Raw genomic sequence first — 12,766 nt, forward strand, 5'->3', positions numbered from 1 at the left:
CGTTCATTGCTCCCGAGATAAGTGTCATAATAAAATGTACTTTCAGTTTGAGACCGTAGTGAGCGTCACATGAACGCAACGCCGTCAGTGCCCGATGATGTCACCGCCACTTGTTTTAGCGCTATATGCTCGTACCAGTCCGGCCAATCCACCCATCTGAAAACATATAGGCGTCGGCGGTCAGAGGAGGAAAGCATACGTTTGTCTTATCGATACACTTTTGTCACACGAGTGTCTGGACGGAATAGCGGACAAGATGGCATCGCACCCAGGAGGAGGCGATCAAGGTTTGGGCTAACGTTGTAATTCTGAACAAATAAACGCGTGTGTCATTGTTGCGGCAGTCGATGTGTACATGGAGGAGTTTAACAACTACCATGGAGGAGTTTAACAATTACCATGTTTCGAGATTTTGTTAACCTATACACGTTCGAGCAGCAACAACTGGATTCAGGTCGAAAAGATAGCTAACGTTAGCCCACGTTAGCAAGCCATTAGCACTTTAACACTGAGGACTCCTAGTTAGCTCAGTCCTAGCCGCCTTCCGAACTTTGGGGTTTGAAAAATAACGATACATACCAAATTAAATATTGTAATATTTTAAAATGCAGACTTTAACGTGTACGTATAGGGCAGGCCAGTGTGTACACCTTCCAATAGTTTACCATAAATGATAGGAAGAGACTCAACTCCAACACAAGATGTCTGTGATAAAGAAAAGTAATAGAAAACTGTCGTTTCTTCAATTATGGAGTCATGAAAATTTGCACTTTTATCTTACAGGCAATTCTAAAGATCAGGTCGTGGAAGTGGGGTGTCTTTTGTTAAAGGAGTGAGTATATTATAACTACGCAATGTGCATCAGATTTAATGAGCAGGTTTAGCAAGATGGAATTACTTCCGCTTTTCTTTTCCTGTGCAGTTTTATCTTTGAGCGTGTTCAACGACATGGAGACAGCAATGCTGTTGTGACCAGGGCCCAGCTAGGTGGAGGAGAACTCAGTGACCCAAACCACAAGAAACTGGCCCAGTGTCTACAGAAGATTGGTGATGAGCTGGATGGCAATATGGAGCTCCAAAGGTGGTCCAGTTCAAATTTGCATTCCAGCTGTGTGAATTGTGATTTGGCAGGATGAGCAGAATTAGTAGCTCGTCCTTAATTGTAATTGTTGTTTCCCGCAGGATGATAAACGATTCTGCACTGAAACCGACAAAGGACATGTTTATGAAGGTTGCTCTTGAGATCTTTTCAGATGGGAAGTTCAACTGGGGCAGAGTTGTTGCACTATTTTACTTTGCCTGTCGCCTCGTCATCAAAGTACGGAAAATGGACACTAACTAAAAATATCTGAATTGTAAATTTTGGATGTATGATTGTTAACAAAGACCCAAAACTCTCATAACAATATTCCCGCAGGCACTTGTGACCCACGTTCCTGATATCATTAGAACAATAATCAGCTGGACCATGGACTACCTCCAGGAACATGTGGTCAACTGGATCAGAGAGCAGGGTGGATGGGTAAGGGACCGTCCAATAAGCCGACAAGCTCTTTACTGTATTTAAATGTGTAGTTGATATGATTCATGTAACACTCTTGTCATTTTGTGCTTTTTTTTTGTTTAAAGGAGGGTATACGCTCTTACTTTGGCACACCTACATGGCAGACAATAGGGGTTTTCTTGGCTGGTGTCCTCACTACTGTTCTAGTTATTCGCAAGATATGAAAAGTCAGAGAGGAGAAGACCGGAACGAAAGAGCCAGAAAGAGCCATTCTTCTTGCTTTAATTTCATTGTTCAAGGATTCAGTGCTGTACTGGATGCATGGAGCATATCATGTCTCCTTTATTATTAAATGCAGAAAGTGGGGGGAGGGGAGGAGTTTGTTAGACTTGAACAGCTAATGCATTTTATGTAATTTATTTTTTACTTGGTACATATTCGGTTTTCCATCCTTTCTATCCCAACACATGAACTGAAAAATTGACTTTCCCTGTTATTTTCATCATTTTATCCTAATCTGTTTCTCCGATCCTCCCGCTCCTCATCTCAACCTGGCGTTTGGATGCCAGAGAAGCCATCTTTATATGTATTTGTAACCGTTCCCAGTGCAAATCTAGTGTGGGAGAATGGCTGTATAAAGTTAAGGACTTGTCAAACTCCGATGTACATAAACGTATCCGATAGATGGGCTCAAGTGTTCCCAAATAATTCTCCCATTGAACACAACTCCGTCTCATTTCAGTCGTTCTGGTCTAAAGTGAGCATTAACTAAATTAGAATTTCTTTCCTGTGTAAACTGTGAGCATCTTCCTATGTGGGGGATTTAAACCGGCGTTGAGAATCACCCCTGCTTAAGGAAACGGAAACACTCTGACATGGTTAGAGTAAACTGTTATCCTTGTCTCCTGTGATGTGCAGGTTGTTGCACTGCTGACAAAACCCTGGGTTGCTCACAGATACTTACCTCACTTCTCGCATCTTCAAAGTACTGTATGTGAGCAATCCAAAACAGCAATCTACATAGGAAATGGCTTTTTTATACATTTCTGTTTGTCAGTGCCTTGGTGTTTTTTATGACTATGAGATCACTTTGATATTCTCAGATTTTTCACCTTTTCTATCACATTTGTAAAGCTAAAATGAGGTTCCAGTCTCCCTTAAAATGTTTTTGCCGTGACCTTGTATGTTGTAACATGGAAATAAATCCTAATGCTCTGTGTCTATGGATATGTTCAAGGAATTCTCAGAGGGGGGAATGTATTTCATCAGTCGTTCCTTGGCAATGAACTAATATGGTGTTAAAGGTTCATAATAAATCAGAAGTTGTTTGTGTCAAAGTGTTAAGGCTGCAGGTATTGTTTAATATTTGTGCAATAAGTCACATGCAAATTTTACAAACAAAAAGCAATAAAGCATTTTTTTTCTCGCCCAAAATGAAATGAATTATGCTGAAAAGTGCTGAAAGGACTTGACCCTGCATTAAGGCATCCTCAAACATTAGGACAACAGGAAATAGGGGTGCATGTACAAGATTAGAAAGGCACAAAAGCATTGAGAGAACAGGTGCAGTCTTTATCTGGTCTCCAGCAGCCCGTCTCTGATCCTCCACCTCCAAGCAGAGCTGTAGTCTGGAGCCGCAACGCAGCAGAGCTCAAGCCCAGACTCGTGCACTTCCTCATCATGAGCAACATGCTGGCCCTGTGGCATTTCCAGGGTGAACACCCTCTCTGAAATCTAAAAAAAAAAGAACATAAAACACTGTCCAAAATGTGACATTTACAATAAACCACCCTTTTCTGCGTGGATTTGGGTACGAGTTGTGTTGATTGATTCTGGTCCGACTCTTGACATTTGAGTCAAAGCATTTCAATGTGGCGTATTTTGCCTTGACTGCCCTCTAGTGGTTAACCCGTCTATTACAATCGATTTTTGCTATTGGCTGAGGTGGAGGCCGGATACGTCACGAACCGCCGCTGTTGGCCCCGCCCCTCCTATAAAAACAGGCACCTGTCGATCGCAGCGCCGACTGCTGCCTGGCTCAAATTCAGTACGGTTCTGGACCACCGTGGTCATGATAAATGACCCCCTTCCTGTGGCAAACGTGTTGGTGCTACTAGTACTGTCAGAGTCACTCATAGTCAACTCTTGAGCTAGCTTAAGTGTTGTTGGTCGTATTTTAGCTGCTCCTTGAGCCCCACCCATAATCAATTCCATTTTTGAAATTCCAGCCTTGGTTTTCCTTGGGGTGTAGTTACACTTGAAAACAGATCACTTCCAATCTGCTAGGTCTCACCTGGTCACTGATTCCAGTGGCTATGTGGCCGACCTTTACCCGACGTGCCTCCCTGATCCGGATGCTCTGTCCGGTGAAGTCTCTGATGCAGACGTCCACCCCTAAAAAGAGAGGAAGTTCTCAAGCCAAATGCTATACCGAGTTCTGCCTTCACTGCGTCATTTTAAAGCTTCATCGAACCTTCCAAACAGCACGGCGGGGGCTGCTGCGCTTGGTTTAGCAGATCGACACTGATAACCTGCACATCTGGCTGACTGCTGTAGGAGAAGACACCAGAGCTGAAGTCCTCTGCTGGGCTGAGGGACCAACGGCCAGAGTCCTTCAGCAAAACACAACACATATGGGTTTGTCAGAAATTGTAAGGGAAGAGCGGAAGATCAAAACAAGTCTTCAGACTATTAGAACTCATCTGGGACTGTTTGCAGAGTTTTATGACTGATTTTATTCGAATCTCACATCTGCTTTTATTAACCCGAGTGAATATTACGACGCTGCTTTACTGCAGTTTGTCCCCCATGAATGTCTCCCACGACTTCACCCAAGTAAACGGAATAAAACCCCTGTGAGTTACCTTTTTTTCCCATGGTTCAAAGTTGGAATACGGCTCGCTGCTGAGGCAAGACAAAAGTTGCTCCTGCATCTCAGCAGGGTGAAGCTGAGACAAACTATCCAGGTAGAAATCTGCAAACGTGCACGAGGAACAATCAGCAGGGTTGAATCAGGAAGAAGAGAAGAAGACAGCGGGACACTGTGTGGATCCTCACCGTGCTCCAGTTTACTCAGCTCAAGTTCGGGAACACCGCTGAGGTCGTTTTTCTTGTGGCCTGGCTCTGACATTAGCATTATGGGATGGACCATTGGGCAGTGTTTGGATTCAGCCTTCCCCTCATTGTCCTCGCCGAGCTTCTTTGCCTTCTTTGCTGTGGTTACCGTGGCATATTTATGTTCCTCCTCCTCCTCACAACAGCTCGTGTTTAGTGGCACAGCGTCAGGAGGTTTGTCTGGAAAATACAAGGGCTCGGCATAGGGCCCCTTCACTGGGCTGACCAGTCCTCCCACTGCGATCAAGCAAAGGTTGAACGTGAGTGTAGCAGAAAGTGGTTTAAGATAAGAGACAGAACGCATCAGAAACTAGTGGCAGCTACCGCCACAAAGGTACCTTCTTCCAGAGCTCGTGCAGTTTTCTCTTTGAGGCTAGACGCTGAAGATCTCTTAGCCGGATCTTTCTGAAGTCCTGCCTTCAGAACCTCAAAGGTCAGATGGCTACAGTTAGGTGGGATCTCTCTCAGAGGGGGGGGATCACTGGCAATCTGTAATCACAGAGATGCAATGTTGAGGTTAGACGTCTACAAGGCGACAGGTGGTGGCGCGAGTGCCTGATCGCACTGATGGGTACCTTCAGGTAGAGTCTACAACTGTAGTAGCGTGTCCAGGGTTGACATCCACTGAGCATGTGCAGAAACATACAGCAGCTGCTCCACACATCTGCTTTGGCTCCGCGGGGCTCACCTTTAACTATCTCAGGGGCCATGTGGGTCTCCGAACCCTTCAGGTCTGGTATGAAAAAACACCATTTAAAGCCTCAGTTCTGAACAACTGCTTCCTCTAAAATTGCTTTAAGGCCTAAAATATATTTACCTTTAGACCCACTCAGGCTCTGTCCCCCATTATCAAGTCTCTCTGCATGTCCAAAGTCACACAGACAGGCGTCTCGACCATCCTCCGACAACAACACATTGTCAGCTGTAAGAAAGAGTCAATAAGTTTATCGTCATGGCTGATTAAGTTGAGATTGAATTGTTAATAATACAAGTAGAATCAGGGAATTTGTCTGTCTTAAGACAACAAAAAGAAGATGGAGTTCATTAATGACCAGACTTTAAATGAAGAGACAAACACGCTCGCGTTGGTGGATCCGTCAGAAACACCAGGTGGCGCCTGAGCTTCAACAGCCCCATCCTGTTTATTTGTCAATTTCTCTCTCCTCGCTTCTGCTTCTCTTTTTTTAAAATTTTGTTTCACAAATTCTTTCCATGTAATTATTATCATCTGATTCCTGTGGACACAGGATCCCTCTCTCTCCCCTGTGCTTCCTGATCATCTTCCCATCCCCCTCCTGTTTCGCTCTCCCTCTCGGTCGTTCTTTCTTTTCCTCTTGATTCTGCGCACATGCGCCTTCTGCGAAGAGCAGCGGTGAGTCACACGGTGGGAAATTCCCAGCCAATCGTTTCCTCTGCAGTAGTCTGGTTTCACAACACAGGTGCCAAGGATTAAACCAGTATCTATGATACTTGTGCTGCGCACAACAGCTGCACGGGGGCACGCAATGAGATGAGATTTAATTAGAAACTGGCTTTCTCTGTTGCTTTATTTTCCACTCGGCACCACAACAAGTGAAGGATTAACAGGACCGGTTGTGCTGGTCGATGTGCGTAAACATCACAAGTGAAATTCCTTTTTCCTAATATCCACGCCAGTCACTGGTTGACAGTTAAGGGACCAATGACGACAAACATAATACATTAAATTCACTCGGGTTTCTTCAGTCTCGAAACCGCTGAGTGCTGGTTTTACCTCTCAGAATTTGTTCATCGTTTGTTTTTGTGGCCCCATGATGCAGTGGGTGTGTATTTCACTTTTCTTTTCAAGTTTGACTTAGAAGCCCAACTAACGTAGGATTCAACTATAGGTCTAACTGCTGTAAATACAAAGAAATGACATTAAATGTCCCTTTGTATAACATACCTTTAATGTCAAGATGCACCACTTTTTTCTTTGCTAGGTATTCCAGTGCTGTTAAGATTTGCAACTGGTAATGAAGGCCGAGGTCCTCTGGCAGGCGGCCACGCTGCATTATCAGCTGGCCGAGGGAGCCTGAAATAACAGCCAAGGTCAAACCGTGACAGAAAGTACAGTGCTGTCTTGACATTTACCGACACATCTCCTGCGTGTAAAATACAAAGAAAAACGGATGGAAACGTCAAGCGCTGATCACCTTGATAAATGCCATTTTAACAACCCAAAAGGGCATTCATAGTCATTTATGCCATCACGGAGTTGTGTGTTTATAATCACGTCTTCCTTATCGCAGTCTTTCTGCACAATGCACGCATCGTACTATCGCCATCAAAGGCCTCTGTGACTCAAAGGCAGAGATGAGCGAGTCCTACCAGCTTTAAGGTCCATGAAAAGTAACACGTAGGGCCCCTCCCTGACCACTCCAAAGAGTTCCGCCACACAAGGAGATCTGAGGGTACTCCACGCACCCACCTCCTCACTGTTGAACCTCTTCATGGCAATCTGCAAGGATGAGCAACAGTGGAGGTAAACAGGGGAGTCACCAAAGAAGTGATGAGACGACAGATTCCGCTTTACCTTTTTAACAGCAAATTTGAAGCCTGTGTTGACATCTTGAGCACTGTGTACTTCACCATAGGAGCCTTCCTTGATGAACTCAGAGAGAATGTACTCCCTCCCCTCCTTGTACTCGGAGTCCACTGGTTGGATTTTCTGATAGAACAAGAATAAGGACTTCGTTTTCAAAACCACCTTGATCCAAAGAGCAGAGCGGAGGGGAAAGAGAACATACCTCATTGTAAAAAATGATGCCTTCGTTGATGACGGAGTCGGATCCTGAGCGCTCGTCTTCCTCTTCTCTTTCATCTCTCTTTACTTCTTTGAAAAAAGGCCCAGCGTAGCACGGTTCTGACTGACTGACACAACCCCTGAGACCAGCAAGAGCCAGCGAACAATCTCCCACGCTGCTAAGGTGGTCCGAGTCGCTGTCCAGTCTATAGGAATGCACAGAGGAGATGGGACTGTAGACCTCCCACTCAAGGGGGGAACAGCTGGATCCTGTGGTGTAGATGTGCCGCTCATAGAAGGAAGGCCCTCTGACTCGTTCTTCTGAGCTTTCAACGCTGCCACGATGAGAAACACCGAGGTTCCTTCCATCATCTGGTCGTGACTCCACCTACAGGTGACAAGCAGGATGCATGGAAGACCTGTTTAGCCATTGCACCGTTAATCAGTCATAATAAACAGACTCTCCAGGAGCATTCAAGGCTCTGGAATTTGACGAGTCCGTACCCAACAGGAAAAGCCAACACTTTCCTACAGCAAACCGATTAAATGCTGGATAGTCGGTTCACAAATGTGACATTGTGACATGGAGGTTAACCAGTCCTCTCACCAGAATCTGGACCAATGAGCAGCCACTCTCCTGTTCAGGAACCCCTGAAGGGGTCCGATGTCTTTGCCTCTTCTTCTCCTTCTTCTTTTCCACTTTTTTCCTCCCCTTACGCTTCTGTTTCCTCCTCGCCTTCTTGCGTGGGGTGATTTCTGCGGACGAACTGCTGAGTTCGTGGACCGAGGCGGGTGTGGGACACGCCACATTGTTGTGCTCTGAGGAAGAACTGAGACAAACACGTGAGATTAAAGGATATTCCATAAAAAGACACACTGTTTTCTTCCAAATCTTTAAATGAACTCGATGATGGGGGATGTCATACCTGCTGGTGAAGCAGTTAGGGGAGGCGACAAAAGATTTAAAGTAGGACGGACAAATCGCTTGAGAGTCCTGTGATTCACCTGTGAAAACCAAATATTAATGTACAATTGACACATAAAGGTGGATTGCTCTTGAGTAAAAAAGGGAAATAGTTACATTCAGCCTGGGCTATGAAGGTTGAGGTTTTCAGCGGCATCTCTCCCACTTGCTCTGCAGTTCCATGAGTCAAGAGCTTATTAATTAAAGGGTTCAGATGTGGTGTGTATTCCATTTTGCTGTCCTGCCCTTCCTCTTCCTCCTCCTCTGCCTCCTGGTCAGCTGAGCATGATGGGTATGACCCTTTCAACTTGGACCCCGAGAATGGGGATGTTGAGTTAAAAATCCTTTGCCGCACCGCCATTTCATCTGCTGGATCTGGGGGAAAACAACACAACATGCCACAAATAAGCATCACATCAAACCAATTTCTCACCCACCACTTTTCAGAAATAGGAATATCGTGATGGCTTAAAACAAACATGGTAAACAGGTCAATATAGTTGACAAATAACTTTCTGGCTACGTTAGAGGAACTGCCTTTCAGGAAATTGTGAAGTGGACTAATGTTATAAACATGTTATTAAACCATGCATTTGTCATGACAAACTTGAGGAAGTATCTGACAAGCACCAACGGACAGTGTCAGGTTTATATTAGCTAAAACAAATAGCTTCTTATTCCTCATTGTCGAACATAAAAAGTACTGTTTGAAAGAGTTGCTCGTCATAAACAATAAATCTGTTCAAACGTTTAACTTGTTTTGCTACATTACCATCCATTCTCAAATCGCTGTGTAGCTTCTTAAATCCGGACTGTGAGACTCAGTTGATCAGAGACAGACTGAAAGTTTGCGGTCAACAGATCAGGCAGGAAACTCAACCCTTGCCTTGTTTTGGCAGTTGCAACAGTGACATTAAATGCAAGAGGAGGAAGTAAACCCCATCACATTAGACACAGCCAGTTTGAATTTGAATTTTTCGAGCCGTTGTTCAGGCTGGATTAGGGCTCGTCGGGGGTTAAATGATATCAAACATGTGCTCCTGCCTATAAGCTCAACAGTACCGATGTCTAGCTGTGGCATTAGCATTTGACATGTTTATTAAATTCAAGCAGAAAGGCCCAAAATAAATACCGGAACTGGAGCTACAACGTATCGCATCGGTGTCAATTAAACTTGTGAGAGAAAGCTGTCCGAGTCCGGCTGAGCCGTTCCTTCGTGCAAACGGCTTCACCGGCAGTAAGATCACAGAAAATCAGTTCCTCACGACGGTGCACCGCTGCTGTGAGAGCATGGCGCGACACCACACCCCAATGAATTTACGTGGAAAGGAAATTCACTTTCAAAAGCTGCAACACACACACACAACCACAACAACAATGGTGGATGAGTAAAGCGGAGGGGCGCGTAGACATACCACCAGATGCTGGGCTCAACTGCTGCTTTCTCTCTGTACGCCTGGCATTAGCAGAACTACGTGCTGCTTTTGTCCCTGTCCATCTGATCCTCGGCACCGACTCAGCTCACTCCTCTGCGTGATGCTCGATCTCAGCCAGGAGGAGGAGCAGGAGGAGGAGCAGGAGGAGCGGGCTGACTTATGGGAAATGCAACTCCACTTCCCCATATTCTGCCCTCCCTTAGCTCCATCCAACAGAGCTGATTTGTTGGTTTTTCCTTGTTATTCAGTTGGTCATTCTTCTGAAGACACCAGTGAGCTGCAGCCTGTCAGAGGCAGGACAGGAGCGTTCTGGGGTCTGTGCCTGTGCCCTGGCTCATTCCCTGTTTTATTCAATGAGGTTGTTTTTTTTAATTAAAGCTGGGAAATTCTACTTAACATCAATGGGTTAAAGAGAAAGCAATGACTGTTCTGTATAAATCCTGATTGGGTAAAATAAAATCATGGAGGTGTTTCTGCAGTTCTGTGACCTTTTGTATGCTGCGATAGTTACAAATGTTGCTCTGAGCCAAACTGGTCATGTTAAAGATTTACAACATATAACATTAAACTTATGTTCTTCTATACGTCTCACATACGTATGGGATTGTTTAAAACATAGCCACATCTAAAAGGAAACAAAGTCCTTTAAAGGTTCAGACTTATACAAGAAATATGTTAATAATTTACTGTAATCAAGCTCATTTGTGTTTTGAGTCATTCGTAAGAGTCTCACTACTGTTGATGCTTTTCATGTATTAACATTTGTAGGTTTAGAATGTGTTGGACACTGTGTACATTCACATTTGTGGGTTTTTTAAATCTACTTTTTTATCAGACGTTACAGCTCTTCGTTCATATGGCATTAATAATACACGGGAAAACTCAACCAAACCCGGGTTGTTGCGAGTTATTCCAGGAAACCCAGTAACCCTAACCCTAACCTAACCCTGCACAGGACTCAGGGATCAGGCTCACCATGAGCTGTTACAGAGGATTATTAAGGTCTCAACCCCAAATATCAATAGTGAGCCAAATTCTGCCGTACACCCACACAGATTAACGAGATTCCAAACCCCTTACTCAGGACAGTAAAAGGGTTACTGAACCTGAAGTGTTCAGAAGGCACATGCCCGAGCATTCCTGAAGGAGAGAGCCTCCCGCTGCTGCTCAGGAAATCCTTCCAGGCCCGCTAACACGTTGAAAAGCTGCACGCATGGTGAAGCCATCACATTATTCACCACTGTTTAATTCCACATATCTGTGTTTGGACTAACGCTCCCTTTCCCATTACTTCATCTCCATCGGCTACAAACAGAGGTGTCATAAAAGTAAACAAGCACTGCTGAAACCATGGAAAGAAAAAAAAAATCAATAGCTGAGTTTTCTGTTTCTCTGCAGTCTCTGGCGTTTCCGCGCAGCTTTTGATGTTTACACATGGATGTCGTGGGAGTGTAAAATGATCGTTCCACTGCCCACATCTGGATTAGGATAGAAGTGTTTAGAAATGATCAAACCAAAGTTTAAGAGAGAGAGATGAACAAAAACATGCACGCTTTAATAAGATGGCTGTAATTAGTGAGAGAAATCATCACAAATTACTAAATGGATTGATGCATCTAAACCTATGATCAGCTGAACTAAAAGCATGAAAAACTGCTGAACATATGTGTCACTTCAAATTCTCAATAATCCTGTTTATACAGTAAATTTGTATTTTTTTTTTTTTAAAAAGGCTGGCAGACGATGCAGGTCGCAGATTTTAGACACTTATCTGAACAATTATCTGGCATATGTAGGCATCAAAGGTGTCTAATGTAAGACACAAGACACTAAAATGGCCAAACATTATTGCACTGTGTCAATAAGCCGTATAATTGTTCCTAATTATATAACATTAAAGCTCTCCATTTTTTATGGTGTGAAAATAGTGGAAACCCTTAGAGGGATTGTGAAGAGCTAATTGGTATTTTAACTAAAAACAGCAATGTGAATAAGTAATAATCCCGATGATGACGTTTCTGCACTTTAATACATCTAAAACCTGAAATGGAAATCTGTTTTCAGTTAAGTTTTCTAGTTACATAAATTCTACCACTGTCTTATCGTATAGAGGTATCCAATGACAGCTTAAAAAACAAGTAATAAAGCAGAAGTTTGGCACAACATTGGTTATGACACCACACAATGATGTTTAATAAGCGATCCTGAGAAAAATGGTGGAGGAAAAAAATTTTGTAGAGACGTTACAGTACAAGGGCCTACCTTTAATGTCTTCCTCTGGGTACATTTAATCCTGCTAGAAGTGTCATCAAGCAGTGTGCCAATATAAAATAGTGATAATGGTAAGCGCCCAAATCTTACATTAGCAATATTTTTGCACTTTTGCCGTGCGTGCGCGTCTTCTCTGCACTCAACAATAACTTCCTTCGGACCACATTTCACTCCGTGAAGCGGACATGTTTTTGACTTTCTTTCCGCCTCCTTTTCAACGCAGAAACGCACACATTGGAAGGCAAACACAAAAGCGGCTGTTTTGGTTGTAGTTCTAAAGTGTAACCCCGGTGAGGTGACTTTATAGAAGGTTTAAAAGGTTGAATTGTGTCTTACCGTGACTTCTGTCGGTAGGCGTCGGCCGATGGCAAGCGCAGCAGTTTCAACCCGCGAACATCTGGGAAGGAATTTCAGAATAAAGGTTACGATGACTTGATCTGATCATAAATGCAGCCTCAAAGACACGGCCAGAAGGCCACGTCACTTCTATCTCTATCCGTTTTAATGTCTTGCCTTTTGGGTGTGAGATATACATTCTCTTGTTTTGTATATGACTTTCAAACTTTAATTTGAAACTGAATTATTTGTACTTCCTTTTTCCGGTCTCGAGCGCTCAGGAAACGCTCATTTAACGACACCAGCGTTACACTTTTCTTTCCACTGTTTTATTATTTGTGTTCTTTATTTTCTCATCAGTCGGTTTATTTATTGCT

The 12,766-nt window shown here is 43.8% G+C and overlaps 2 protein-coding genes across 4 annotated transcripts; one reads left to right on the forward strand and one right to left on the reverse strand.

Moving 5' to 3' along the window:
* The first annotated feature begins 57 nt into the window (after positions 1-57).
* LOC101068139 (apoptosis regulator BAX) lies at positions 58-2,723 on the forward strand. The gene is made up of 6 exons (XM_003964782.3): positions 58-287; positions 784-832; positions 923-1,081; positions 1,183-1,318; positions 1,418-1,522; positions 1,630-2,723. Exons 1-6 carry the CDS (start codon positions 257-259, stop codon positions 1,726-1,728), a joined length of 579 nt encoding a protein of 192 aa, XP_003964831.1. The 5' UTR covers positions 58-256; the 3' UTR covers positions 1,729-2,723.
* A 121-nt stretch (positions 2,724-2,844) lies between these two features.
* Positions 2,845-12,456, reverse strand: map3k14a (mitogen-activated protein kinase kinase kinase 14a). 3 transcript variants are annotated; one of them, XM_029835890.1, is made up of 16 exons: positions 12,390-12,456; positions 8,464-8,721; positions 8,309-8,387; positions 7,990-8,212; positions 7,387-7,770; positions 7,173-7,307; positions 6,968-7,097; positions 6,543-6,671; positions 5,436-5,540; positions 5,194-5,351; positions 4,957-5,107; positions 4,562-4,855; positions 4,369-4,478; positions 3,978-4,116; positions 3,798-3,898; positions 2,845-3,238 (listed from the first exon to the last, which is right to left on the reverse strand). In XM_029835890.1, the coding sequence occupies exons 2-16, from the start codon at positions 8,705-8,707 to the stop codon at positions 3,077-3,079; spliced, it is 2,544 nt and encodes an 847-aa protein (XP_029691750.1). In that variant the 5' UTR covers positions 8,708-8,721; positions 12,390-12,456; the 3' UTR covers positions 2,845-3,076. The 3 variants fall into 3 exon arrangements, with proteins under 3 accessions (XP_029691750.1, XP_029691749.1, XP_029691748.1); XM_029835889.1 differs by lacking the exon at positions 12,390-12,456 and adding an exon at positions 9,762-12,372; XM_029835888.1 differs by lacking the exon at positions 12,390-12,456 and adding an exon at positions 9,119-9,135.
* Positions 12,457-12,766: the final 310 nt, after the last annotated feature.

Source organism: Takifugu rubripes, chromosome 5 (assembly GCF_901000725.2).
Source record: "Takifugu rubripes chromosome 5, fTakRub1.2, whole genome shotgun sequence".
NCBI classification, from domain to species: Eukaryota; Metazoa; Chordata; class Actinopteri; order Tetraodontiformes; family Tetraodontidae; genus Takifugu; species Takifugu rubripes.

Excerpts from the sequence above, each read along its gene's own strand:
- LOC101068139 (XM_003964782.3), top strand. The coding sequence starts at position 257 with ATGGCATCGCACCCAGGAGGAGGCGATCAAG. Across the intron at positions 288-783 it reads CCCAGGAGGAGGCGATCAAG|GCAATTCTAAAGATCAGGTC; the intron begins GTTTGGGCTAAC and ends TTTATCTTACAG. Across the intron at positions 1,523-1,629 it reads TCAGAGAGCAGGGTGGATGG|GAGGGTATACGCTCTTACTT; the intron begins GTAAGGGACCGT and ends TTTTGTTTAAAG.
- map3k14a (XM_029835888.1), bottom strand. Across the intron at positions 3,899-3,977 it reads CCCGCCGTGCTGTTTGGAAG|GGGTGGACGTCTGCATCAGA; the intron begins GTTCGATGAAGC and ends CTCTCTTTTTAG. Across the intron at positions 3,239-3,797 it reads CCACTGGAATCAGTGACCAG|ATTTCAGAGAGGGTGTTCAC; the intron begins GTGAGACCTAGC and ends TTTTTTTTTTAG.